Below are 26997 nucleotides of genomic sequence, written 5' to 3'. Positions count from 1 at the left end.
AGCACTGATACTTGTTCAGGTCACAGCTGCACTTAATCCCAGAAAGTCTTCAGTTCCCAGGAGGTCCCCCTTTTCACTCTGAAAAATGGAGATATCCGTAATTATATTTATTAATGTCCCAGAGATCACTGAGCCAAGTTCTCCCAGTTTAACTCATTCATTCATTCATTCCTTTATTCTTATCTAACCAATCGACTGCTACATTAGGAAACATGAATTTAATATCTATAGTGTGCAAGATACTTAACAAGAGTTTAATGGGGGAAAGAAAAAAGCTATTTTAATCAGGTTATTAAGAATTGGTTTGAGAGGGAAGTAATAAGCAGCACTTGCTTTCTTTATCTGAACAAAATAAGAGAAAAAAGTGAATAAAGCAAATGGAGAATAACATTTCCCACATTGACTGCTCTTAAAGGCTAATCTAGGGATGCAGTTTATGGTGCCAGTCAGGGCTTCTGGTGAAATGTAGACTCAAGCCAGCATGCCCACAGACAGTACTGAACTGGGGCAGGTTTCCCACACAGACATAGAACCTGTTTCTGGAAGAGCCATGCAGAATATTCAGAGGGATTTAAAAAAAAAAAAAAAGAGGAATTCAGCAAAGCAGGCCCAGAATTATCCTTCAAAGATGTACCACTCAGAGAAGTCACTCTACCTCTTTTGGGCAGAATAAGTCAAGGAACTGGTGGAGTACAAATTAAGTACCCTCTTTGATACGCAAGACAACATAAGGGGTGGAAAGGACGTGTTTCCTCACAACGGATAATGACATAGGTACTATCACAGTGACTTAGTGAGGGATACTCAACAGAGTCCTACCACAGTGATTTAGTGGGGGATACTCCATGGCCCAAAAGAGCTGCACACAATATTCTAGGGAGGTGACCGGACACACGGAAACAAGAGTACCTACGGCAGCTCTCTGAGAATCTCCGTTACGTAACAGTCAGCAAAGAAAGAAACTGACATCATATGTCCTACCTTATGTACCAGGAAAATTGCATTAATTCATTAATTAAGCATTTGTTGAGACCTTGCTAACTGCTAAGAACTGGGCTAAGCAGTGGGCAGTTAAGGAGACTGTGGTTCAAATTGTCTGTATTAGTGTGCTAGTCCTGTGATAACAAAATAGAACAGAACTGTATGACTTAATAAAAATTTATTTTTACAGAAACCCTAGAACAAGTGTTCACCAGCAGGTTATGCTCCCTCTGAAGGTGCTACAGGAGGGTCTGTTCCAGGCCTCTCTGCTGGCTTCTGATTATCTCCTGGTTTATAGCAACATAACTCCAATCTTCATATGGTATGCTCCCTGGATACTTGTCTAATTTCCCTTTTTGAAGGACACTTGTCATCCTCAGTCAGGGGCCCATTCTACTGATCTACCATTTTATTAGTAGAACTAATTACTACTACTACTTAGTTAAGATAGCCTCATCTTATTTCCAAATAGGAAATAAGTTCATTTTCTGAGATTTTGGTGGTCTGGACTTAAACATATGAATGTTGGAGGGAGAGGACACAATTAAATTCATTAAACAGTATATAGGCAAGTTTATCTCACAATTCACTGAACCGATATTTATCTTGTCTGGGACTATAAATTATTGTTTCATGCTACATTACAATTGTTTCCCTGCTTAATAAGGAGAGTAGAATTTAACTTCATTATATTTTAGATAATATGTCTTTCTTCTGGCTTGATATTTAAAAAAATCAGATATGTTGAATATTATATAAATAACTGAGAAAGTACCCATTAAGATCAGAATGGACTTTTAAAAAATAGACTTTATATTTTAGATCAATTTTAAGTTCACAGCAAAATTAAGAGAAAGGAACAGAAATTTCCAACATACTTTCTGACCACACAAATGCATTTTCTCCCCCATTGCTAATCCTCCACAGCATGGTACATTTTACAGCTGACGAAACTACAATGACATCACTATCACTCAAAGTCCATAGTTTACAACAGGGTTCACTCCTGGTGGTGTATATTTTATGCTGCTACTGCTAAGTCAGGTCAGTAGTGTCCGACTCTGTGTGACCCCATAGACCGCAGCCCACCAGGCTCCCCTGTCCCTGGGATTCTCCAGGCAAGAACACTGGAGTGGGTTGCCATTTCCTTCTCCAATGAATGAAAGTGAAAAGTGAAAGTGAAGTCGCTCAGTCGTGTCCGACTCTTAGCGACCCCATGGACTGCAGCCTACCAGGCTCCTCTGTCCATGGGATTTTCCAGGCAAGAGTACTGGAGTGGGTTGCCATTGCCTTTTCCATGTATATTTTATGGGTCTGAACAAATGTATAATGACACATAGCCACCACTGAAATATACAGGGTGGTTTGACTGCGCTAAAAATTCTCTGTGCCCTGCTTTCATCCCTCTCACCCCTCTTGGAAACCACTGACGTTTTCACTGTCTCCATAGTTTAACCTTTTCCAGAATGTTATATAGTGTATAGGACTTCCCTGGTGGCTCAGACGGTAAAGCATCTGCCTACAATGCGGGAGACCCGGATTTGATCCCTCGGTGGGGAAGATCCTCTGGAGAAGGAAATGGCAACCCACTCCAGTACTCTTGCCTGGAAAATCCCATGGACAGAGGAGCATGGTAGGCTATAGTCCATGGGGTCGCAAAGAGTTGGACACGACTGAACGACTTCACTCACTCACTCATATAGTGTATAGAGTTGTTTCAGATTGGCTTCTTTCATTTAGTAAAACACACTTAAGTTTGTTTGATGTCTTTTAATAGTTTTATATTTCATTTATTTTCAGCACTAAATAATATTCCATTGTCTGGATGTATCGCCATAATAAACTTTTAGTAATTAGGGGTGGGAAAGAACAGATTTTACCAAGGCATATGTGTAGCCATTCTTGCTAACATTCTTCCCCTCTCATGAAGTTTAGCTTAAAATTAAATGCATCCAAATGTGCCCTAACACAGATCTCCTATGTGTCAAATCTTATAAACCTTAGACTATTTAAATTCTAAGGAGAAAGAGGCAAATAACCCCATGCATGTTTTTCTTTCATAGTGGTTTGAAAGTATTTCTTGATTAGGAAGTGGCCATATAGAACTGCCCTTTTAAACTTCCATGACACATTTCTTAGCATGGCTTTATTGTTAAATCCAAACATGAATTTTTTGGATATGTAAATGAATTTCCCCTGAGACGCTTCCTGCTCAAGTGAACAGACTTTATCAAACACTGGCAGTTTTGAGCATTTCATTTTGAGTTTCTAGGTCCATTAGATGCCTTGCAAACCAGAGGAGGGGTTTATTTTTGCCCTAACAATAGAAACAAAAATCATTTCAATAAAGAATGAATATCTATTTTTAGAGAATGACAATAATTTAAAAAAATTTCCCTTTGACTAGGACTGTTGTATTTCCTAGAAATTCTGTGGAAACTTTGAGATATGCATAGGTGTTGATAATATACAGTCTTAAAAGCTATGACCTATAAAAAACAAGATTTGTGTATAATTTTATTTCTGTGAAGAATTAAATATAATTTCTTTGGATTCAGCAAATAATTTCTTTCTTACCATAAGATATTCAGAAGAGCTCAAAGATCTGTACACAGAACAGGGACTAAGCAGCATTTAATGGGAAGAGTTAAATGAATGCCTTTTTGCATTCAGTACAGTTCACATCAATTCCATAGTTTTGGTCCAGTCGAAGGTTTTGATACTACATATGTATAGTGGTCATTCCATTTACCTACATGTTTATTGCTCTAGCAGTATCTAGCACATTGCCTTTAGGATGCAAGGCTAACAATAAATCAGAATACTATGGCTTTGAATGTCCCTACTGAGTTTTATTAAAGGATAATCAGAAACCAAGATAAAACATTTTAAGAAGATTGCCTATTTTATACCTTATCCATATTTTCATTTGGCATGGTCTGTGCATATAGTTAATGTTCAGCTTTCTGTAATTGCCTTCCTTTGAAATAAGGGAACATAATATTTTAAAGCCAGATAGGAAATTGTTGATTTTATTTCTTTGAATAGTCATAAAATGTGAATTTTCAAAACTTGCTCTACCCTCTGAGAGAGCTCTGTGATTTATATTTTTAACAGTTTCTGTGACAAATTTTAATAAATCTAGTAACTTTTTTTCTCCTGTCTTTATGTTATTTTTTGGAAATAAGCATGATTAGAGGACATATAAAGGGAAAAATGATTGAGGAACATATTTGTAGCATATAAGGAAAGAGAACAGGAATAATTTGAGATTATTTTTTTCTTTTTGTTTAACTGTTCTCAGATAGCAATAAACACTCCACACGGAGCAGTAGAATATAATCGCTAAGGCTGCTGTCTTAGCAATTGGGTTTTGAATCTGTCCTTCAGATGAGATTTGGATCTGTCCTTCTCGGTGTGCTGTTGGGCAAATTATTTCACTCACTCTGTTCATGCCTCAATTTCCTTAAGTGGAGTAACATTACATTACATAAGGATTAGATAAGACATGTATACATATTGTGTAGAACAGTAAACTACCAGAACATAGTAGGTGTTCAGTAAAAGTTACATATTTTTATATGTGAGTTATACTACACAGAACACTAAATAAACTGTAGAGTTGAATCAGTCAAGCAACTTAAATGGCTTCTCCCCATAGAAACAATAAGTATTGTCAATTTCGTATGATTTTTAAGACAGGTGTTTCAAAAAACAATGCAATTTCTTAACAAAGAAAGATACACATAAAGCTAACATATCTTCTTTAAAAGGTGTGTGCACAAATTGAGCTTTTCTTCCTCAGCTGAAACTTGCTGTGGTGTTAACTCATTTAAAGGAGGGAAAATAATCTTCAGAAATCACACATTTTTTCAAAGTTCTGTATGTTTTCCTGCAGAGTTCTACATTTGATTTTGCTGGGTGTCAGGGACTGCTACTGAGGTATGAACTTGGCTTTCGTACCTTTGAGGGTACTGATTAAAATCAGAATCAGAGACACAGCTCTTCTATTTTATATTAGTCCAAGGCTTTCTCCTTATAGACTCAGGGTAAGCTTGGTTTTCAAATCTAATAGACAGCTCCAGACTCTTGTTCACTTTTAGTAGTGACCATAGTGGGCAAGTGGTGGGGCTTGAAGATTTTCCTTACTTTCCTGCAAACTTGGCAGTCTCATCAAAAAGCATGTTTGTTAGGTTGATATAAAGTCTTATTGTGTTGTCATAAGGGAAGGATGGAGTGGAGGCTGTCATAACATGCTTGCTTTACTGCTAGAAGCTGAAGTTTTTGGAATTTGAAATATAGGCTCTTGCAAATAAATGAATATTTTAGGGTTAACTCTTGGACAGGAGAAAAATATCATTGTAATTGATTTTTCATATGGCCATCCTATTATTTTCTATTGTGAAAATGGAGGACATTCTGCCTTCAGAAAGGAAGCTGTCACGCAGTGGTCACCTGCATTCTATGCAGTCAGTTGACTGAAATAAGTCAACGTCCTAGCTCACTGCTCAAACAGCGCTCTTGTCAATTTTCCTTGCTTTTCCTAACCTCCTCAAATGAGAAGAAGAATTATAATATGGGTGCCAAAATATTTGCACATTGAAGGATTAGTGAATATTAACTCATCATTTAGAAAAAAAATAATTACTTTTTTGATGTAGTAAAACATGCACTGGGACCTAATCCAAAAGTACAGAGAAGAAAAATAGTGCAAAGCTGTTTCTCTCCTGTTTCTACTCCCAGTGCTCCAGCAATCCCGTAAGCAAAGGTGGCTATATTTTCTGCTCTTTCTGAGGTGTTTCTATGCACACTGATTACTGACTTGTGGTTGGTATTTTTCTGATTCCTTAGTTCTCCTAAAGTGTTTTTAAGTATTAAAAACAAAGCCCTATAATTTCTTTTTATGTATGGTATGAGAATGAGGAAGGGTGGCCCTTAAACACTGTGGCAATTTAAAAAGTGTATTTTTCCCAGTGCACCAGGCCCGAGCACTTTGTCTCATGCATCCAGCCTGGGCTGGTGATCTGTTTCACCATAGATAATATACATGTTTCGATGCTGTTCTCTCGAAACATCCCACCCTCGCCTTCTCCCACAGAGTCCAGAATTCTGTTCTGTACATCTGTGTCTCTTTTTCTGTTTTGCATATAGGGTTATCGTTACCATCTTTCTAGATTCCATATATATGCGTTAGTATACTGTATTACACTGGGAAGACCCAGAGGAATCGGGTGGAGAGGGAGGTGGGAGGGGGGGTCGGGATGGGGAATACTTGTAAACCCATGGATGATTCATGTCAATGTATGACAGAAACCACTACAATATTGTAAAGTAATTAGCCTCCAACTAATAAAAATAAATGAAAAAAAAAAGAGTAAAAATAAAATAAAATAAAATAAAATAAAAAGTGTATTTTTTCCTGATATTTTAACTAATATTTAATTTTAATATTTGAGAATATGAAAGAAAGACAAGCCTAGAATAAAATAGAATTAGGGTAAGTTAGGGTATGAGTAACTATGATGCTGATTTTTGAGATGATGTATCAACTGAGGGAGCAGGAATGCCCAATCCTGTAAAGAGATTACTTTGTACCTGTAATGTCTATAACCAAATTGGATCTCATCTACTTAGGAGGCCAGTCAGGGAAATATGAATTAATAAGAAAGCATATTCAATGTCTCAAAATTATTTTTCATTTACATCTATAATCCAAAATTAGTTACACATTCTTTGAAATACTAAAAGAACAATATGAGGAATTATGAAAATAGAAAAATGCAAGGTGTATGAGTGGAAGATGACAGGAAAAATTTGGGTATATAAAAAGCTAAATTGGGAAGAATTACTAAAAAGATTAGTAGAGGGAATTGCTTTCCATTGACAAGGAAGAAGAAGTGCTGCCTTAATTAGTATATATTCTTCTTTCTAATTTTTAACATTTTAATAAAAGCAGACTGGAATAATGGCAATAAAATGAGTCTTCACATCTTTGAAACTATGTGTGCTGCATGGTTTTCATAATGTAATGAATTCTGAAGAGATTTATCATATAGAAACAAGCACCCTAAATCTTCAACCAACTTTGGGCTGAGAGAAGTTGACACAAGTATTGAAAATATTCAAAGACCAAAACAAGATATGAACTAAAATATAGGACATGTATGTACAATAATTTTCAGATCTTTCAAAATTCTGACAAAAATCAGCAAATTAGTACTGCATGAAACACCCCCTTCTGAAGTTTAAGGAACATCAAAGGGGCTGAAAGAAAAGGCAGAAGACTTTATTCAATCTTGATCTTGATAATTCAGGTGCCATTCTTTGGGGTCAAATTGGAGTCAAGGTATTTTTTCATGAGAACAACAAGTCAATTAGAAAATAAAAGATAAAGGTGCTATCCCTTTATTCCTGAGTGCTCAGAGAGACCTTAATCCAGAGACCTTCCCTCTTCAGAGTCAAAGACCAGCCTTCAGTCAGAAATAACTAGAGCAACTTTTGTCTGACAATAAAGTAGCAAAGATTTCACACTGAATTGATAAACACATCCATGAGGAGAAATATGAGATAAGAAAATAGACTACAGGGTGAATATCAAACCTAGAGAGAATGGATGACCATGACTAGAAATAAGCTTAGACTCTTAACAATGCTTGGAGAACCTGAAGACACAAACGTTTCAAGTAGTCTGCAGGCTTTCTGTGTGTGCTTTACAAACCCCAGTGTGACCATGTTCCTTCCTGCTGTGCATTCCTCCTTCATGTATCAAATCGCTCTCTCATATACATCACATAAACACTAAGAGAAGCAGAAAAAAAAAACTCTACAAAAGGTTGAGTGCAAAGATTCCAAAGTTGCTTAATCAGTCTTTGGGCATGAAGAGGTTCAAATAGTACTTCCCTTTCAGTTTAATAATCACAAAGTGAGTCTGCCTTCATTTAAAATGACATCCCTGAAATTAATCATGATTTCATGTTTGTTTACAGTGGTATAGTTACAGTTACTACTAAAGTTCATAGCTACAGACTCTAAAGAGATTATCTTGTTACTTTATAATCATATGTGGATACTCGGAGCATTTTTCAATTAGGGCAGCTTTCACATTCAAATAATCATTTTAAGAAAAGATTTATTAACAAATAGAATATCTAGTTTTTGAAAATTAACTATTTAAAACAGCTCTAGAAATCTGCCCCTCCAGTGGGGAGGTAACCCAGTACTGTGTTTGGGAACAAAATAATACAATCAAACCTCCCCTGCCAAAAAAAAAGAAAGAGAGAGAGATAAAGATCTGAGTGGATATACACATCACAGTCTCTGTGAACCCACACAAAAATAAGCAGGGGATAGGCATTGGGGTGGTTTCAGAGTGCACCATTATTCACAGGAAAACAGCGAGATTCACCACGGAGGACATAATTCTTTTGACAGTGACAGGACCTCATTCACAGAACCAGGACTGATGGTGCATGCACAGTCAGCGTGCCAAGCAGCGCAGGACCTGGATGCGGGTCCCTAATGGTGAACTGAGATCATTGCTGAGGACACTCGGTGATCACATAAGGGACACTGTGTTTGCTCTCTGGGAGACGCAGTTCATTTGCACTAATTGCAGGCGTGGGGGGCTGGAGAAGGCAGCTCTGTGTACACATACTGTGTTCCCTTTGTTGGCGAAGGTAGCTCTCACGGGCCCTGTTCCTCCTGGCATTGTAAGTGTGTGTGTATTAACAGAGAGACTTAGCTGCCTTTAAAATATATGTGCATTTCTAATTCTTTGCACTAGGCTTACTCATCACTGGTGAGGGGAAGCTACAATATAATAGTGAATTACTCTCCGGAAAAGTTGAGCAGATAATTCATGAAATAAAAGAAATCTAAGAAAGCCTAACACAATTAGGCCTAACCCAAGCCAAACCCTACTGTTTACAGGACTTGTTTTTCTTCAGAAAAGTTTCACTGGAAAAAAAAAAGATCATGAATCCTCACATCTTTCAAACTTAGAAACACGGTATGTTGAAGACACGGAACAGTGGAAAATGAGCATAAAATAAATCTAATCATGTTGATATAGTGAAGCTTTGACATTCTCAAGAGGTTTGGTTGACTGCAAAAATAAATATTTACCAAGAATTTGAAATAATTAATGATATATACTAATCACTAACATAGGCAAACAAAAAAGTAGAGATAATCCTTGTCCTGGTAACATTTACAAAGTATGAGGGAATGACAGACATGAACATTATGAAAAGTTACCTACAAGGACCAGGCTAACCAGTATCTTCTAAATGAATGAGAAGTGTAAGCTGGACTTCAATAATTCAGAAATGGACAGTCTCAGTTTTTCATCATGAGAGTCAACAAATGATTACCAGAGAATATAAACATTTGATTGAATTGTGAATAGAATAATAGTAGGTTTGAATGTGGAAAGGCTTGTCAGATAAGTGAAGGTGTTTTCTGAGTATGAGATGCAGATAAGAGAAGACAGGGGGGGGAACCAAAGATAACAGGTATTGGAGTCAAGTGTGGGAGGACGTAGGCGGTTGTCCAAAGAGTTTTAAGTACTAGAAACAGAAGCTCATCCAAGTTTTGAGAAGGATATGTAACCAAATGCTGGTTCAAAATCATTTAATTGATTGAAGAGTAATAGAGAAATTGACAGGAATGGCGCCTATAGGAAAGGAGGTCGGTTAGGTGACATGTGAGTGCATGCTAAGTCTCTTCAGTTGTGTCAGACTCTTTGCGACACCATGGACTAGGCTCCTCTGTCCATGAAATTCTCCAGGCGAGAAGACTGGAGTGGGTTGCCATTTCTTCTCTAGAGGATCTTCCCAACCCAGGGATCAAATTCATGTCTCTCATATCTCCTGAACTGGCAGGCGGGTTCTTGACCACTAGTGCCACCCGGGAAGCCCAAGTTAGGTGACTCTGTTCCCCAAATGAGGGGATAAGGCGGTGATCTAAGGAAGGCTAAGGAAGGGATAGATAAAAGCTAAAGGCCCGGTGATCTTCCTATTATTTTTTAATCTAATAATGCATATCCAGCAGGTGCGAGAAAAGTATCAGACTCTGAACTGCCTGGGTGAGAGGCAGATTTAGAGAAAACCAATATGAAGCTTTGTGAGTTGGCTTGCTTGTTTGTTTTTTAGGAGAAGAGTTTAAAGTGGAATGCTCATTTAAGTTGCTGAAGCAATACTTGGGGAGGGGTGTATGTGTAGTCCATGGGCAGTAGTTAGAAATATGGCCCTGGAACACAAGGGAGAAATGAAGGCTGCAGATAAATCTAAGTATTTGAAGCCACAGGGCTGAATATCACCTCTACCAAGATAAAGATGTTTGAACATAAGGTGAGGTTAATGGCAAGGGAAGGTTTCCTGAGCATATGAATTTTAAATAGCATTTTAAAGACAAATTCTCTAAGATGATATAAGGAGGTATCATCCTTGCAAGCATTAGAGCTAATGTCACTTCCATGAACTTTCTGAAGGACAAATATAATGGAATACAATGTAGATGGAGTACACTGAACTACAGGACTGTGATTTACGTTACAGAGGTCAGGAGTCACTTTGTCCTCAGCGTAGTTAACAACACAGGGAAATATGATGGAAAAGGATGAGTTCAGGTTTCCCTGGGTTCAGAGTTCAACTGTGCTATCATCATCTTACTAAAGTACTTTAAGGTAAATTTCAGCATCTCATTTATTAAGCAAATATACTGTGATTATGGGACTAGAGATAACATATATCCCATATAGCTTGTACATAATATGCATTCAGTAAAGGAAAGTTGTCATTATTTATTTTATTTTTGTAATGTTTATTACTTAAAATGATAAAACTAAATTTCTAAGGGTAGAACTACACTGATTTCCATCACCAAAGTGACATACATCAGAAAAAGAAACATTTCTGCAATGCAATTTTGAATAAATAGAGGGAAACCAGAATAAAATAAATATTCAAGTATGTGAATATTCATTGATGTCAGTAAAACTTAATTGACTGATTACCTATTTAAAAGTGGTCATTGACTTTATATACATATGGTATGAAAGCAAAAGAAATATAATTCTACAAACTACATTTCAAAGGAGTAAAGATCAAGACTGTAACAGGAGTAAACTGAAGACTCTAAAACCTTTATTTCCACAGTGAAAACAGTTCACCTTCGTGAAGTATCAATTCAGTTCAGTTTAGTCGCTCAGTAGTGTCTGACTCTTTGCGACCCCATGAACTGCAGCACGCCAGGCCTCCCTGTCCATCACCAACTCCTGGAGTTTACTCAAACTCATGTCCATCGAGTCAGTGACGCCATCCAGCCATCTCATCCTCTGTCATCCCCTTCTCCTCCTGCCCCCAGTCCCTCCCAGCATCAGGGTCTTTTCCAATGAGTCAACTCATTGAGGTGGCCAAAGTATTGGAGTTTCAGCTTCAGCATCAGCCCTTCCAGTGAACACCCAGGACTGATTTCCTTTAGGATGGACTGGTTAGATCTCCTTGCAGTCCAAGGGACTCTCAGGAGTCTTCTCCAGCACCACAGTTCAAAAGCGTCAATTCTTCGGCACTCAGCTTTCTTCACAGTCCAACTCTCACATCCATACATGACTACTGGAAAAACCATAGCCTTGACTAGACGGACCTTTGATGGCAAAGTAATGTCTCTGCTTTTTAATATGCTGTCTAGGTTGGTCATGGCTTTCCTTCCAAGGAGTAAGCATCTTTTAATTTCATGGCTGCAATTACCATCGGCAATGATTTTGGAGCCCAAAAAAATAAAGTCTGACACTGTTTCCACTGTTTCCCCATTTATTTGCCATGAAGTGATGGGACCAGATGCCATGATCTTAGTTTTCTGAATGTTGAAGTATATAAGGGGTTAAAGACTAGTAGGTTTGGTACTTAATCGCTGTTGCTGTTGTTTAGTCACTAAGTCATGTCTAAATCTTTGCCACCCCATGGACTGTAGCCTGCCAGGCTCCTCTGGATCCCCTGGAGGAGGAAATGGTAAACCACTCCAGTATGCTTGCTGGGATAATCCCATAGATAGAGGAGCCTGGAAGGCTACAGTTCATGGGACCTGCAAAGAGTCAGACATACATAGATAAAGAATATTATATATATAAAAAGCTAGAAATATTTTATATCCAAAGAAGGAAATGAGTTACCTTTTACATGATTTACAGAAATGAAAAAAAAAAAAAAAGAAGCATTTAGTAGGTTGAAACTTATTATTCCTTCTTTAATGATGTACAAGTAAAATAGTGGTCATATTGCAGAGAAAAAGCCAATTCTGACTCCATGTTGGAATTGTTTGACTTGCTTTTCGTTGCTTGTGTTATTATAATCATACAGAATGATCTGTCTCAGAGAACACTGCTCCTCTGCCTGACTGTTTAAACTGAAGTGTCTTTGTTCAATCCCATCCACCTGTGGATGGCAGGAAGGAAGAAATTAACACATCCCCTGCCTGAGGCTTGCTTTTCGGGGAGATGTTTGCAATATTTCCCATAACAACTGTAAATATCTATGCACCCAACAAAGGAGCACCTCATTACATAAGACAAACACTAACAGACATAAAAGAAGAAACTGACAGTAACACAATAATAGTAGGAGACTTTAACACCCCACTCACACCAATGGACAGATCATCAAAATAGAAAATTAATAAGAAAACACAAGTCTTAAATGACACATTAGATGAGATGGATCTCACTGATATCTTCTGGACATTCCATCCAAAGGCAGAAGGATACATCTTCTTCTCAAGTGAACATGGAACATTCTCCAGGATAGACCTGGGGATTTGTGACCTGATTTGGGTCACAAATCAAACCTCAGTAAATTTAAGAAAATTGAAATTGTATCGAGCATCTTCTCTGACCACAATGCTATGAGGATAGATATCAATTACAGAAAAAAAAAACTGTAAGAAACACAAACACATGGAGATTAAACAACACATTTCTAAATAACCAACAGGTTACTGAAGAAATGAAAAGGGAAATAAAAAAATTTCTAGAAACAAATGACAGTGAAAACACAACTCAAAACCTATGGGATACAGCAAAAGAAGTTCTAAGAGGGAAGTTTATGGCAATATAATCCTACCTAAAGAAACAATAAAAACACTGAATAGACAACCTAACTTTATACCCAAAACTACTGGAAAAAGAAGAAGAAAAAAACCCCAAAATTAGTAGAAGGAAAGAAATCATAAAGATCGGGCAGAAAGAAATGAAAGAAAGAATAGTAAAGATTAATAAAACTGAAAGCTGGTTCTTTGAGAAGATAAACAAAATTGACATACCTTTAGCCCAACTCATCGAGAGCAAAACAGAGAAGAATCGAATCAAATCAACAAAATCAGAAATGAAAAAGGAGAGGTTACAACAGACAATGCAGAAATACAAAGGATTATAGAGACTATTATGAACAACTGTATGGCAATAAAATGGATAACCTGGAAGAAACAGACAGATTCATAGAAAAGTTCAATCTTCCAAGACTAAACCAGGAAGAAGTAGAAATTATGAACAATCCAATTACAAGCATTGAAATTGAAGCTGTGATAAAAAATCTCCCATAAAACAAATCCCCAGGACCAGATGGCTTCACAGGACAATTCTATCAAACTTTTAGAAGAGCTAATGCCTATCCTTCTGAAATTCTTTCAAAAGATTGTAGAGGAAGGAACACTTTCAAACTCATTCTACAAGGCCACCATCATGACACCAAAACCAGACAAAGACAACACACACATACAAAAACTACAGGCCAATATCACTGATGAACATAGATGCAAAAATCCTCAACAACATTTTAGCAAACAGAATTCAGGAACACATCAAAAAGCTCATACACCATGATCAAGTTGGGTTAACTCCAGGGATGCAAGGATTCTTCAATATATGCAAATCAGTCAATGTGATACACCATATTAACAAATAGAAAAATAAAAACCCTATGATAATCTCAATAGATACAGAAAAAGCCTTTGACAAAATTCAGCACCCATTTATGATTAAAACTCTTCAAAAAATGGGCAGAGAAGGAACCTACCTCAACATTATAAAGGCCATATATAATAAGTCTACAGCAAACATCATTCTCAATGGTGAAAAACTGAAAGCATTCCCCCCTAAGATCAGGAACAAGACAAGGGTGTCCATTCTCACCACTATTATTCAACACAGTTGTTGAAGTCCTAGCTACAGCAATCAGAGAAGAAAAATAAATAAAAGAAATCCAGATTGGTAAAGAAGTAAAGCACTCACTGTTTGCAGATGACATGATACTGCACATAGAAAACCCTAAAGATATTATCAGAAAATTACTAATAGCTAATCAGTGAATTTAGCAAAGTTGCAGGATACAAAATCAATACACAGAAATCACTTGCATTTCTATATACTAACAATGAAAAATCAGAAAGAGCAATTAAGGAATCAATACCATTCACCATGACAACTAAAAGAATAAAATATCTAGGAATAAACTTACCTAAGGAGACAAAAGAACTGTACACAGAAAATTATAAGACACTAATGAAAGAAATCAAAGGTGATATAAACAGATGGAGAGATATTCCATGTTCCTGAAGAATCAGTATTCTGAAAATGACTGTACCACCAAAGGCAACCTATAGATTCAATGCGATCCCTATCAAATCACCAATGGCATTTTTTACAGAACTAGAACAAAAAATTTCACAACTCATATGGACACAAAAGACCCTTAATAGCCAAAGCAGCCTTGAGAAAGAAGAATGGAGCTGGAAGAATCAATCTTCCTGACTTCAGATTATACTACAAAACTACAGTCATCAAGACTGTATGGTACTGGCACATAAGCAGAAATACAGACCAACGGAACAATTAATGGTCTTTTTGCTTTGCTTCCTCACCTCCCCTTTCTCTGGTCTATAAAAGAGCCTGGTGTTCAGATCCCAATAAGATGGTTATTTTGAGGTGCTAGCCTGCTATCTTCTCAGTCATCTGACTTTCCAAATAAAGTTGTTTTCCTTGCCTTAACACCTTATCTCTCAGATTCATTGGCCTGTCCTACAGCAAGCAGAGTGAGCTTGGACTTGGTAGTAGGCATGTGTTTACAGATTGTTAAGAAATGTATTTATTCTTCTATTTGGTAATATTAATATAAGACTCAGCATAGTACAGCAGTTAAGAGTATTGGTTCTGGATCCAGATTTCCTATATATGAATTCCAGTTACAGGGCAAGTTATTTAACTGTAGTGTACCTCAGTCCTCATCTGTAAAACAGCATCTAACTAATAAGACTATAAGAGAAATAAATGAACTGATACACATAATGAGGTTAAGGAGCTCCTAGGACATGATAAAATAAAAAAGAAGTTAATTATTTAATATTATTTATTACCAATATTATCAATTTTACTTGTAATGGAATAAAGTTACCTCAGTAAACTTTCTCCTTTTCCAAATTAATCTCATTAATTATATTATTTATGTTCTATACTGAGGCCTGATATTAATTACTATTATAGGCTCCTACAGGGCAGTGTTAACTAAAATGTAAGCAACAATTTTCTCAATATTATTTGAAGTGTCCTGAACCCAATGAATGTGTATGGGGAGAAGACAAAGGCACAACAAAGACCCTGTACTGGAAAAAATGTGATGAGTGTCAAATGGTGAAGAGTTGGTGAGGTTCAAATGGTGATGAGATTCAAATGAGATTCAAAGAAGTTTTACCTTAAAATCCCTCTTGAAACATTTTATCTTAAAAACTCCCTTGGATAAACATGAAGAAAAACAGAGACCCTTCAAAAAAGGGACTTGTCAAAGGATTTCTAATAAAGGATGATGAAACAACTTTCTGGTTTGGGGCTGTTTTCTATCTTTCAAATCCCATAATGAGAAAGAAAAAGTAGTATAAGACCACTTGCTACACGAGGTTCACAGAGGCACTGTTGGCGGCATCTGTTGACTACCCAGATATCCTGAAGCTGGCCTGCATAGTTGTTTTCTATTATTTTCAGGCTCAGACATCCAGAGACAGTCACAAGGCAAGTGTTGGTTAAGAAGAGTTCAAATCAGTCCATTTTACCTGGACCCTTAAAAATGTCCTAGTCATAAAAAGCAAAACAAAATATTTCTCATGTCTAAGGTATGAATACAAGGGGATAGAGCTTTCCAGATTCACTATACCCTCAAGTTAAAATAAATTTCTAGTCTGAGAATTTGTATGTCCAGAATGTTTCATTTGATTTGCCCTAAACAGAGTATAAATGGAACAGAAATCAATGATTTGGGCCTTATCAAGGCCATATATTTTACATTTTTAGCTATAAGGTTTTAATCAGTAAGAAATCCTATAACTGCTCTTTGACATTCAACTCCTGCTTCTTTTGTGATTATTTTCTTCCATTTAGCTGAATTGTTTTGCTTTTCACATCAAAGTTCAACTAAGGAAACTATGTCCTATCAACTTAATTTAAATCCATTACATGATGAAAAGTAAATATTTTGACAGAAACATTTCAGACTCAAAAAAAGAGATGGTATCTAAGTACTTGAAAATTATCAGATCATTTTACAGTAAATAAATTACATTATGTACCTACAGTGATTTTTAGCATTTGTACCCAGAAATCAACAATTGCTGGGGTCAGAGAATAATTTTTTGACTAACATATTAATAGCGGAAGTTATCCTCGTATATTAACCAAAATGAAACCATTTTCTAAGGTTTTATACCTTGATTGACACATATTGAATGTTTGGTCTCCTTATATTTAATGAAGAACATTTGTACAGGTATTACATTGGAAAATGAAGGTAAAAATAGGTTTATGAAACTTTTCTTTGATAAAAAATAATTGGGCATGAAAATTCAAACAATATGTTGCTATAGAAGCAGTACAGTGATAAGTAAAAAGTATAGACATCAAAGTAGTTGTAGGAAATATCTTAAGAATAATGTTTGTAAGATACATGTGTTAACATTGTTTTCAATGGTTTTAACACAGCTCTTAGATTTTCAATGTCCATTAAAATAATGATATGCCATTATTAACAAATAAATAATTAAAACAAAACTTTAGAAACTTTTCCCAAGATTATAGGCAAAGAGAATGTCATAGTTTAGTTTTGGTAAGTATGAATAAGATTATGAAAAATCTATGTACTACATTAGCAATAAGCATAAGAAAATTGCAAATGCATACCTTGCACAAACACACTTTATATCTGTCTAATATTTTTTATATAGGGATATGACAGATGATAAATTAAAGGGATCATATTTTTCCCTTGTTCAAGGTAATTGCCTTCATGATATCAATTGTGAAGATGCTTTCTCCAAATTGCTGGATTGTGTGATAAGGGTGGAAGGATAAATACATGGGCATTTTGTAACTACCAGTTATTGTGTGGACTGTATTCATTGACGCTGTTAACTAAATCACATGACACAACCTCTATTCACAGAGCTGAAAGTATAGTAAGGTTTATAAGGATAATTATATCTAATTAATATCTAATACTAATTAACAAAAAAAAATTTCACAATGTGATACAGTCGTATTCATGACTTGTAACATCTTCTAAGATTTAAACCACTCACTGAAAGTGAAAGCCTCTCAGTCATGTCCAACTCTTTGGGACCCAGTCCATGAAATTCTCCAGGCCAGAATGCTGGAGTGGGCAGCCTTTCCCTTCTCCAGGGGAACTTCCCAACCCAGCAATTGAACCTAGGCCTCCTACATTGCAGGCGGATTCTTTACTAACTGAGCTATCAGGGAAGCCCCAAACTACTCACTGTATTGCCACTAAAATTTTATGAGTAAAACCAGAAATAGAGGAAGTTGAATAAACTGCGAGATACATCAAAATTTAAACTAATAAATTCAGACACAAGAATCATATCCTTCCCATTTGACATCATGATCTTCTCCTGGAAGATAACTGTAAACATTATATAGACACACACACACACACACATTTGAAAATAAATGTGAAAAAATATATATGAATAAACTACATATATTTGAACACAGATATAACATATATTCAGCTATTTCCAGAAGAACTGATGAACCTATGACAAATGTAAATGACTAACCTGGTGTTACCACTACTCCATTTCCATTGACCACAGGCCTCTCTTCCTCTTCCTCCTCAGGAGGCTCTATGCTTGCTTTCTCCATGTTGCTCACTGATTTATTCCTCTTTCGTTTTCCTTCAGCACTTGGAGTGGCTCCAGGAAGTAACTGGTCTGTTACATTTAATAATAATGGTGCTGGTTCTGCTGGAGGCTTTGGGGTACCGTAGTAATTGTCTGCGAACAATACAAAGCATTATGAAGTTAAGCATTTCTCCTACCGATGTGCATAATATGTAAAGAATGGAAATTTTATTAACAAATGTGGATCCTAGTTTGTATACATAATATATATATATATATATTTTATATACATACAAATATATCATTTGATAGCCTTTTGTGTTTTTAATACATGAATTTGTTGCTTCTTTTGTATTGGGCTTTAATGCTTAAGGAAAGATATAGATCTATCTTTATTTCACCTTAGTGCCAAATCAAAATATAGTCTTACTTATTCATATGGCACACAGCAATTCCAAATTAATCAACAATTTTTGATAACAAGTTTTTATTATAATTTTTTAAGAATAATTATATCTGAATAAGAGTAGAGGTAATTTTTTTTTTAAGCAAATCTGACAACATTCTGGAAAGGCACAAACACACTTTGCTTTTCTCCAGCTTTCGAAGGGCTCTGGCTGTTGTCTTTGATGTGCACAGCATCCTGCCCAGAGCTGTATCTCCCTGCCGTTTTAGTAGTTCCCATGACTGCTGACAGTGGGCCTGCTGCTCTAATCGTTTTTCAGATTACCACAACTCTTTTTCCCACAGCTCCATGATCTCAGCTACAGAATCATTTGTTTCCCTCATCAGCCTGTGAAGCTTCTTAAAGAGGACACTAATTCCTGTGTATCTCTGTAATAAGAGCCTGGCAAATAGTTGGCATGGCATATGAGCTTACTGTGTGAATATCCATATATATTCAAGGCAAATTACTTTCTAAAAAATAGTTTAATTTTTTGATTGGCAAAAAAATATAATGGTGTTTTTTAAAAAGATCAGTGTTAAACTTTTAGCATCAACTTCAAACCCATAATTGTGTTTTCAATTAATTGAATAGTTTATGCACATCTTTGCTCACTCATTCATTGGAGTCTTTATTTAGCATTAACTATGAACCCAAGCACTCCAGGATACCTCTGAGAGAAAATGATGACTAAAATGCAATCCTTGTCTTCCAGATGCTCAAGGGTCTAGGCACATTTGACAGTAAGCAGGTAAGCATTAAAACGGGAAATAGGATTAAGCACTCAAACAAAGAGACACAGAGGAAAACCCATCTCACTACCTGCAGATGCCACTGAAGGCAACTGGGAGGACAGTGTGGTGTGAAAGAAACAATCCTTAAGTAGAAGTCATGGGGTCTAGATGTGTAGTTTCTACACAACTACAATTCAAGTAACTCAGTAAGGCTCACTCTCCTCATCTATATATTGGAAATGGCAATACTTGTTAAAATCACCTGTATTGTGAATTGCAAACAACTAAAACATACTCTAGTTAAATTAAAAATGATAAGGATGAGAAGATGTGAGTTGGCTACTTGAGGGAAGAGACTGGAAAATCTTGGGGAAGATGGGCAGAAACAAAGAAGTTCTGTCTGGACACTCAGGCTGTGTGTGCTGGCCCTGGACTCTGAAGCCTAGCAGATCCCACTACCACAGGCACAACCCTCAGTGGCAGCTGCCCTGGTGGGAATGAACTCAAACTCTTCTCAGGAGCTCTGATTTTACTCATTTTCCAGGGAAACTTTCAGGAAAGGTCATTTCATTGGCTGAACCACAGGCACAAGAGAGCCCCTGAGCTGCTGAGGAGGACTGCCCTCCTTAGATTTCACGGGAGAGTCTAGAGTCCTTTTTCATCCATCGTATATTAGGGTTCTGCCCGGGACAGGAAGGGCCTTGAGATGCTGGACAGGCAGAAATCACAAACATTCACTACATGTGTCCAACTGGGTTGTTGTGATGATGAAGTAAGGATGTAGGAGGAAGAGCTTCATAAACTGTGAAACTCCCCTTTTGAATGGCAGTGTAAACTTCAGGCTGGCATGAAGTGAGTGATGGTTCTGGAGGCCAGCAAGCCACTGACACTGTTACTCATTTTCACAGATATTCACAGTTTTAAGAATAATAGCAGAAAAGAAAATTATCATGTAAAGTGGTTCTTAAACATGTAGAACTTATAAACAGAAGTCTGCAAAGTGGATATTGCATATTTTGCTAAAGGTTGCTTTCTAATTTGATTTAGAGCATTTCAAATGAATCAGACCTTTGAATGCATTCGCCAAATTCTGAGCAAACAAAAACTGTTAGTTGTTCCCTAGAAGTCTATGAACTATAACTGTATTATAGCACCCAAAAGATCTAGCATAGTTCTTAGTATATTGCTGTGTTTCCTATAAAATCATAACACTTAACTTCTTATATAATAAATATAATGTAAGTAGTAAATAGTCCTGCATGTTCCAATAAGTAGTATAATTTTAAGCAGTGCTCTGATTTTTTAGTGCTTCTCAATATATATATTACTAAGAAAAGTGAGTTTGAGTAAGCTCCAGGAGTTGGTGAGGGACAGGGAAGTCTGGCGTGCTGCAGTCCATGGGGTCACAAAGAGTCGGACATGACTGAGCGACTGAACTGAACTGAAGAAAAGTAAAAGTGTTAGTTGCTCAGTTGTGACCAACTTTTTGCGATCCCATGGACTGTAGCCCCCACCAGGTTCCTCTGTCCGTGGAATTCTCCAGGAAAGAATACTGGAGTGGGTAGTCATTCCCTTCTCCAGGGGATCTTCCCGAACAGGGATTGAAACCAGCTCTCCTGCATTGCAGGCAGATTCTTTACTGTCTGAGCAACCACTGAAAGATGAGCCCCCCAGGTCACTAGATGTCTAATACGCTACTGGGGAAGAGTGGTGAAGTAGCTCCAGGGAGAATGAAGAGGCTGAGCCAAAGTACATACGATGCCTAGTTGTGCATGTAGTGGTGAAAGTAAAGTCTGATACTGTAAAGAACAATATTGCATAGGAACCTGGAATGTTAGGTCCATTAATCAAGGTAAACTGGTGGTCAAAGAAGAGATGGCAAGAGTGAACATCGAGGGAAAAAAAAAAAAAAGAGTGAACATTGACATTTTAGGAATCAGTGAACTAAAATCGACAGGAATGGGAGAATATATTTCAGATGACCATTATATCTACTACTGTGGGCAAGAATCCCTTAGAAGAAATGGAGTAGCCCTCATAGTCCAAAAAGAGAGTCCAAAATGCAGTACTTGGGTGCAATCTCAAAAATGACAATGATCTTGGTTCCTTTGCAAGGCAAACCATTCAACACCACAGTAATCCAAGTTTATGCCCAACCACTAGCGCCAAAAAAGCTGAAGCTGAATGGTTCTTTGCAGACCCACAAGACCTTCCAGAACTAACATCAAAAAAAGATGCCTTTTTCACCATAAGGGAGTAGAATGAAAAAGTAGGAAGTAAAGAGATAAATGAAGTAACACGCAAGTTTGGCCTTGGGGTACAAAATAAAGCAGGGTAAAGCTAACAGAGCCTTGCCAGGATAGCAAACACCCTCTTCCAAAAACACAAGAGACGATTCTACACATGGACATCACGAGATGGTCAATACCAAAATCAGACTGATTATTCCCTTTGCAGCCAAAGATGGAGAAGCTCTGTACAGTCAGTAAAAACAAGACCTGGAGCTGACTGTGACTCAGATCATGAACTCCTTATTGCAAAATTCAGACTTAAATTGAAGAAAGTAGGGAAAACCACTAGGCCATTCAGTGGTTGACCTAAATCAAATCTTTTACAATTGTACAGTGGAAGTGACAAATATATTCAAGGGATTAGATCTGATAGACACAGTGCCTGAAGAACAATGGATAGAGGTTCGTGACACTGTACAGGAGGCAGTGACCAAAACCAGCCCCAAGAAAACGAAATGCAACAAGGCAAGATGGTTGTCTGAGGAGGCCTTACAAATAGCTGAGGAAAGAAGTGAAAGGAAAAGGAGAAGGAAAAAATATACCCAACTTAATGCAGAGTTCCCTAGAATAGCAAGGAGAGATAAGAAGCCTTCTTAAGTGAACAATGCAAAGAAACAGAGAAAATAGTAGAAAGGAAGATGAGAGATCTCTTCAAGAAAATTAGAGATACCAAGGGAACATTTCATTCAAAGATGGGCACAATAAAGGAGAGAAATAAGTTAGGACATAACAGAAATAGAAGAGATTAAGAAGTGATGCCAAGAATACACTGAACTGTATGAAAAAGGTCTTAATGATATGGATTAACACAGCAGTGTGGTTATTCACCTAGCACTAGACATCCTGGCGTGTGTAGTCAAGTTGGTCTTAGGAGGCATCACTACGAATAAAGCTAGTGGAGGTGATGGAATTCCAGCTGAGCTATTTCAAATCCTAAAAGATGATGCTGTTAAAGTGCTGCACTCAAGATGCCAGCACATTTGGAAAACTCAGCAGTGGCCACAGGACTAGAAAAGGCCAGTTTTCATTCCAATCCCAAAGAAGGGCAATGCCAAAAAATGTTCAAACTATCACACAATTGCCCTCACTTCACAAGCTAGCAAGGTAATGCTCAAAACCCTTCAAGCTAGGCTTCAACAGTACATGAACTGAGAATATCCAGGTGCATAAGCTAGATTTAGAAAACACACAGGAACTAGAGATCAAATTGCCAACATCCATTGGATCATAGAAAAAGCAATGGAATTCCAGAAAAACATCTGCTTCTGCCTCATTGACTAAGCTAAAGCCTTTAACTGTGTGGATCACAACAAACTCTGGAAAATTCTTAGAGATGGGAATACCAGACCACCTTACCCACTTCCTGCGAAACCTGTATACAGGTAAAGAAGCAACAGTTAGAAGCAGACATGGAACAATGGACTGGTTCAAAATTGGGAAAAGAGTACTTCAAGGCTATATACTGTCACCCTCCTTATTTAACTCATATGCAGAGTACATCGCTAGAAATACTGGGCTGGATGAAGCACAGTGGAATCAAGATCCAGGAAAAATATCAATAATCCCAGATAAGCAGTTGACACCACCCTTATGGCAGAAAAAAAGAGGAACTAAAGAGTCTTGATGAATGTGAAAAAAGAGAGTGAAAAAGCTGGCTTAAAACTCAACGTTCAGAAAACGAAGATCATAGCATTCAGTCCCATCACTTCATGGCAAATAGATGGGGAAACAATGAAAATAGTGACAGCCTTTATTTTTTGGGCTCCAAAATCACTGCAGATGGTGACTACAGCCATGAAATTAAAAGATGTTTGCTCCTTGGAAGAAAAGCCATGACAAACCTAGACAGTATATTCAAAAGGAGAAACATTACTTTACTGACAAAGGTCCATCTAGTCAAAGCTATGGTTTTTCCAATAATTATATATGGATGTGAGAGTTGGAACATAAAGAAGACTGGGTGTGGAAGAATTGATGCTTTTGAACTGGGATGTTGGAAAAGAGTCTCGAGAGTCCCTTGGACTGCAAGGAGATCAAACCAGTCCATCCTAAAGGAAATCACTCCTGAATATTCATTGAAAGGACCGATGCTGAAGCTAAAGCTCCAATAATTTGGCTACGTGATGTGAAAAGCTGACTCATTAGAAAAGACCCTGATGCTCGGAAAGATTGAAGGCAGGAGGAGAAGGGGAAGACAGAGGATGAAATGGTTGGATAGCATCATTGACTCAATGGACATGGGTTGAGTAAATTCAGGGAGATAGTGAAGGACAGGGAAGCCTGGCATGCTGCAGTCCATGCGGTCTCAAGGAGCTGGACATGACTGAGTGACTGAATAACAACAACAAGTACTAAGAAAAATGAATCACACTTCAGTGACTTTTTTTTCCAATTTGTCTTTTATGGCTTAAATCTCTGTGAGGTTTAAAAGAACCTTTTACTAATTAGAAATAAATGCATGTGTGTGTTCAGTCACATAGCTCAGGCTAAAATAATTATTAACAGATCATGTTGGATTTATATTCCTAAATAATTACCTCTATTGACCTGTGATGTGATTATAAATCATATAGTGGTATTTTGTTTCTACAATTCGGTTTATGAAATTAATACTTTAGATTAAATTTTAGATACAAAAGAATATAAAATATTAATTAAGACATTAAGATTATCTTTATTAGCAATAATAATAGCATTTTAAAAGAGGCATAGAAATAACACATGTAGTTACTACATTTGAGAAATGTAATTCCTAGAAAACAGGCTATTGCTTAAACCAAATACACAGAACAAAGAAACTGGAAATTTCTAAAAGCAGCTGAAATTCAGCCAAATGGTCACATAGCTTAATTACTGAAATAATTTCCTGGTGTTTAAGTATATACAAACAAATATACTAAGGATAAATGTGCCATGTAGGTAACACATCAGCATGTTTTCAGAAAACAAATAAACATCAAAACTATTTTAAAATATAATTTGGAAAAACTGTCCCATTAAGCATGAAGTGCCTGTATGCACAGTGCCTATGAAATCTCAGAATGCCATAAAACATGGTGTATGTTTAACAGCACAGATCACAGTGAGATAAAGTGACTTTGAATCCTGTGTCCCCTAATCTGGCTGGCTCTTCATATCCTTAAAGTGAAATTTAGTTGACGTGGAACTGTGAGGCTGTAAGATGATCACAGCCACAAAAGTAACTGTAATAACCCGTGCTATGATTATCATCATAGCAATTTAGTGAGCTGGACATTGAAAGGGCATTTTCTTCTGAGCTCTTGTATCTGATAGGGATTAGAATGAAGTTATCCTGCCTCTGAAGTTAAAGGAAAATAGAGGAAAATATTATACATGAAGCAAGTGGAGAAACTATATCCATTTGATTGAGGTGCCACATTTCTTTTCAAAATACCATACTGAGGAGAGAGAGAGAGAGAGAGAGAGAGAGAGAGAGAAAATAAAAGCACAGCGCAATTTGCAACCTGCCCAGAATTGACACAGTCCTCTAGGACTTCACTCAAAGTCACAATCAATGAATAGAAAAATATCACTTTCAAAAGGGAAATCAACAATTGCTACCAAATCATGAAGCAGGGACATTTTAGGTGATTTTTTCCCTCCTTTCTTCTAAAACCGAGTGTGTGTGTGGGGTGTGTGTGTGTGTGTGTGTGTGTGTGTGTGTTTTGGAGGCTTGGGGTAGGGATTATAGGCTTTCCAGCCCACTTTTTACTGACTGTATTTGTAATGAATGATGTATTCATTAGCAGTTTCATGTTAATTTAACACAAAGTTTCACTACTTAGTTGTTAAATATGATGACAAAATGGAAATGATACATATCATTGTTCACATAATTCTATCATAATTAGGATAATCTATAAATTAACAAAGTTTAATTTTGAATCAATGTTTGGGAAATAAAAGAGGCAATTATTGAGAAACTTGATTTAACTTGATTTATACGTCAGCTTTTAAAGTATTTAAAAGAATAGCTTTTTTTTTTTTTTCCATAAAGGTATAGATAATCAAAGGGCTTCCCTGATGGCTCAGTGATAAAGAATCCATTTACCAGTGCAGGAGACGCGGGTTCAATCCCTTTGTTGTCATTGTTTAGTTGCTCAGTCATGTCTGAATCTTTTGCAACCCCATGAACTACAGTCTGCCAGGCTCCTCTATCCATGGTATTTCCCAGGCAAGAATACTAGAGTGGGTTACAATTTTCTTCTCCAAGTTCAATCCCTGGGTCAGGAACATTCCCTGAAGAAGGAAATGGCAACCTACTCTAGTATTCTTGTCTGGGATATCCCATGGACAGAGGAGCTTGGCAGGCTACAGTCCACGGGGTTGCAAAAGAATCACACATGACTTAGCGACTAAACAACAACATAGTTATGAAAGAGTGAAACAGGGTGAATATAGTCATTTCTTACATTATAAATACAAAAGGAGCTTCCCTGGTGGCTCAGTCATGAAGAATCCAGCTGCCACGGAGGAGGCATGTGTTTGATCCCTGACCTGGGAGGCTCCCACATGTTGTGGGGAAAATACGCTTGTGTGCTACGATTCCCGAGCCTGTGCTCTAGAGCCTGGGAGCTGCACCCACTGAGCCCGCGTGCCACACTGCTAAGGCCTGCATGCCCGAGAGTCTGTGCTTGGCAACAGGAGAAACCGCTGCATGAGAAGCATGCGTACCAGAAGACAGAGCAGTCTCCATTAGCCAGAACCAAAGAAAAGCCTGTGAAGCAATGTAGACCCAGCACAGCCAAAAATAAATACATATTTAAAAAATGAGGAAAGCTTCCCAGAAATATGAATAAAAAGAATAGTCTATAGTGACAACAATCTGTTTCATAATAATAAAAATATTTAATAAATGACCATTTACACTGAATACTGTTATACTTAATTTGCAAATAGAGAGAGATGAAAATAGACTATGGTGCTATGAATTAACCTTCCTAGAAAATACTTGGAAAATCTAAACTGCGGGGAGCCGGCCTGACTGCTCAGGCCCCTTCTTGGCCCTGAGAGAGATCAAAAGGTCCCTCTCTGTCCCGCCACCCCTGATTTGTTAAAGTGCAAATTGGCCTTTCTCACCTCCCTCAAGGAAATCGCTGCAGCCACCATTTGCCCATCTTCCTGACTCTGATAAGATTATCGGGCTCCTGTGAATGGCTTATGTCTAGGTAGTCTTTACCTGATTGTAAGAACCTGGTGCCATGCTCTGCTGGAGTTAAGATAAAACTCCTGAGCTAAAACTAGTGTCTGCAGTTCTGCACGTATGCAGGTCTTTGATCTAAAATTTGGTGAATCCTGTTGGTATATATATGTATGTTACCCCTCAATAAAGTCGTCGGAATCAGTCACAAGC

At 37.2% G+C, this 26997-nt stretch overlaps 1 protein-coding gene across 3 annotated transcripts in view; it reads right to left on the bottom strand.

Moving 5' to 3' along the window:
* Positions 1–26997, bottom strand: part of MAGI2 (membrane associated guanylate kinase, WW and PDZ domain containing 2) — a 1418975-nt gene that overhangs the window by 484100 nt on the left and 907878 nt on the right. For all 3 annotated transcript variants that reach the window (XM_061165155.1, XM_061165157.1, XM_061165156.1), the window contains exon 4: positions 18091–18306. In XM_061165155.1, the coding sequence (XP_061021138.1) occupies positions 18091–18306 (216 nt within the window). The remainder of the gene's footprint in view (positions 1–18090; positions 18307–26997) is intronic.

Source organism: Dama dama, chromosome 18, assembly GCF_033118175.1.
Source record: "Dama dama isolate Ldn47 chromosome 18, ASM3311817v1, whole genome shotgun sequence".
NCBI classification, from domain to species: Eukaryota; Metazoa; Chordata; class Mammalia; order Artiodactyla; family Cervidae; genus Dama; species Dama dama.
The sequence above is the reverse complement of the archived record's forward strand: the minus strand, read 5'-3'. Positions and strand labels throughout refer to the sequence as shown.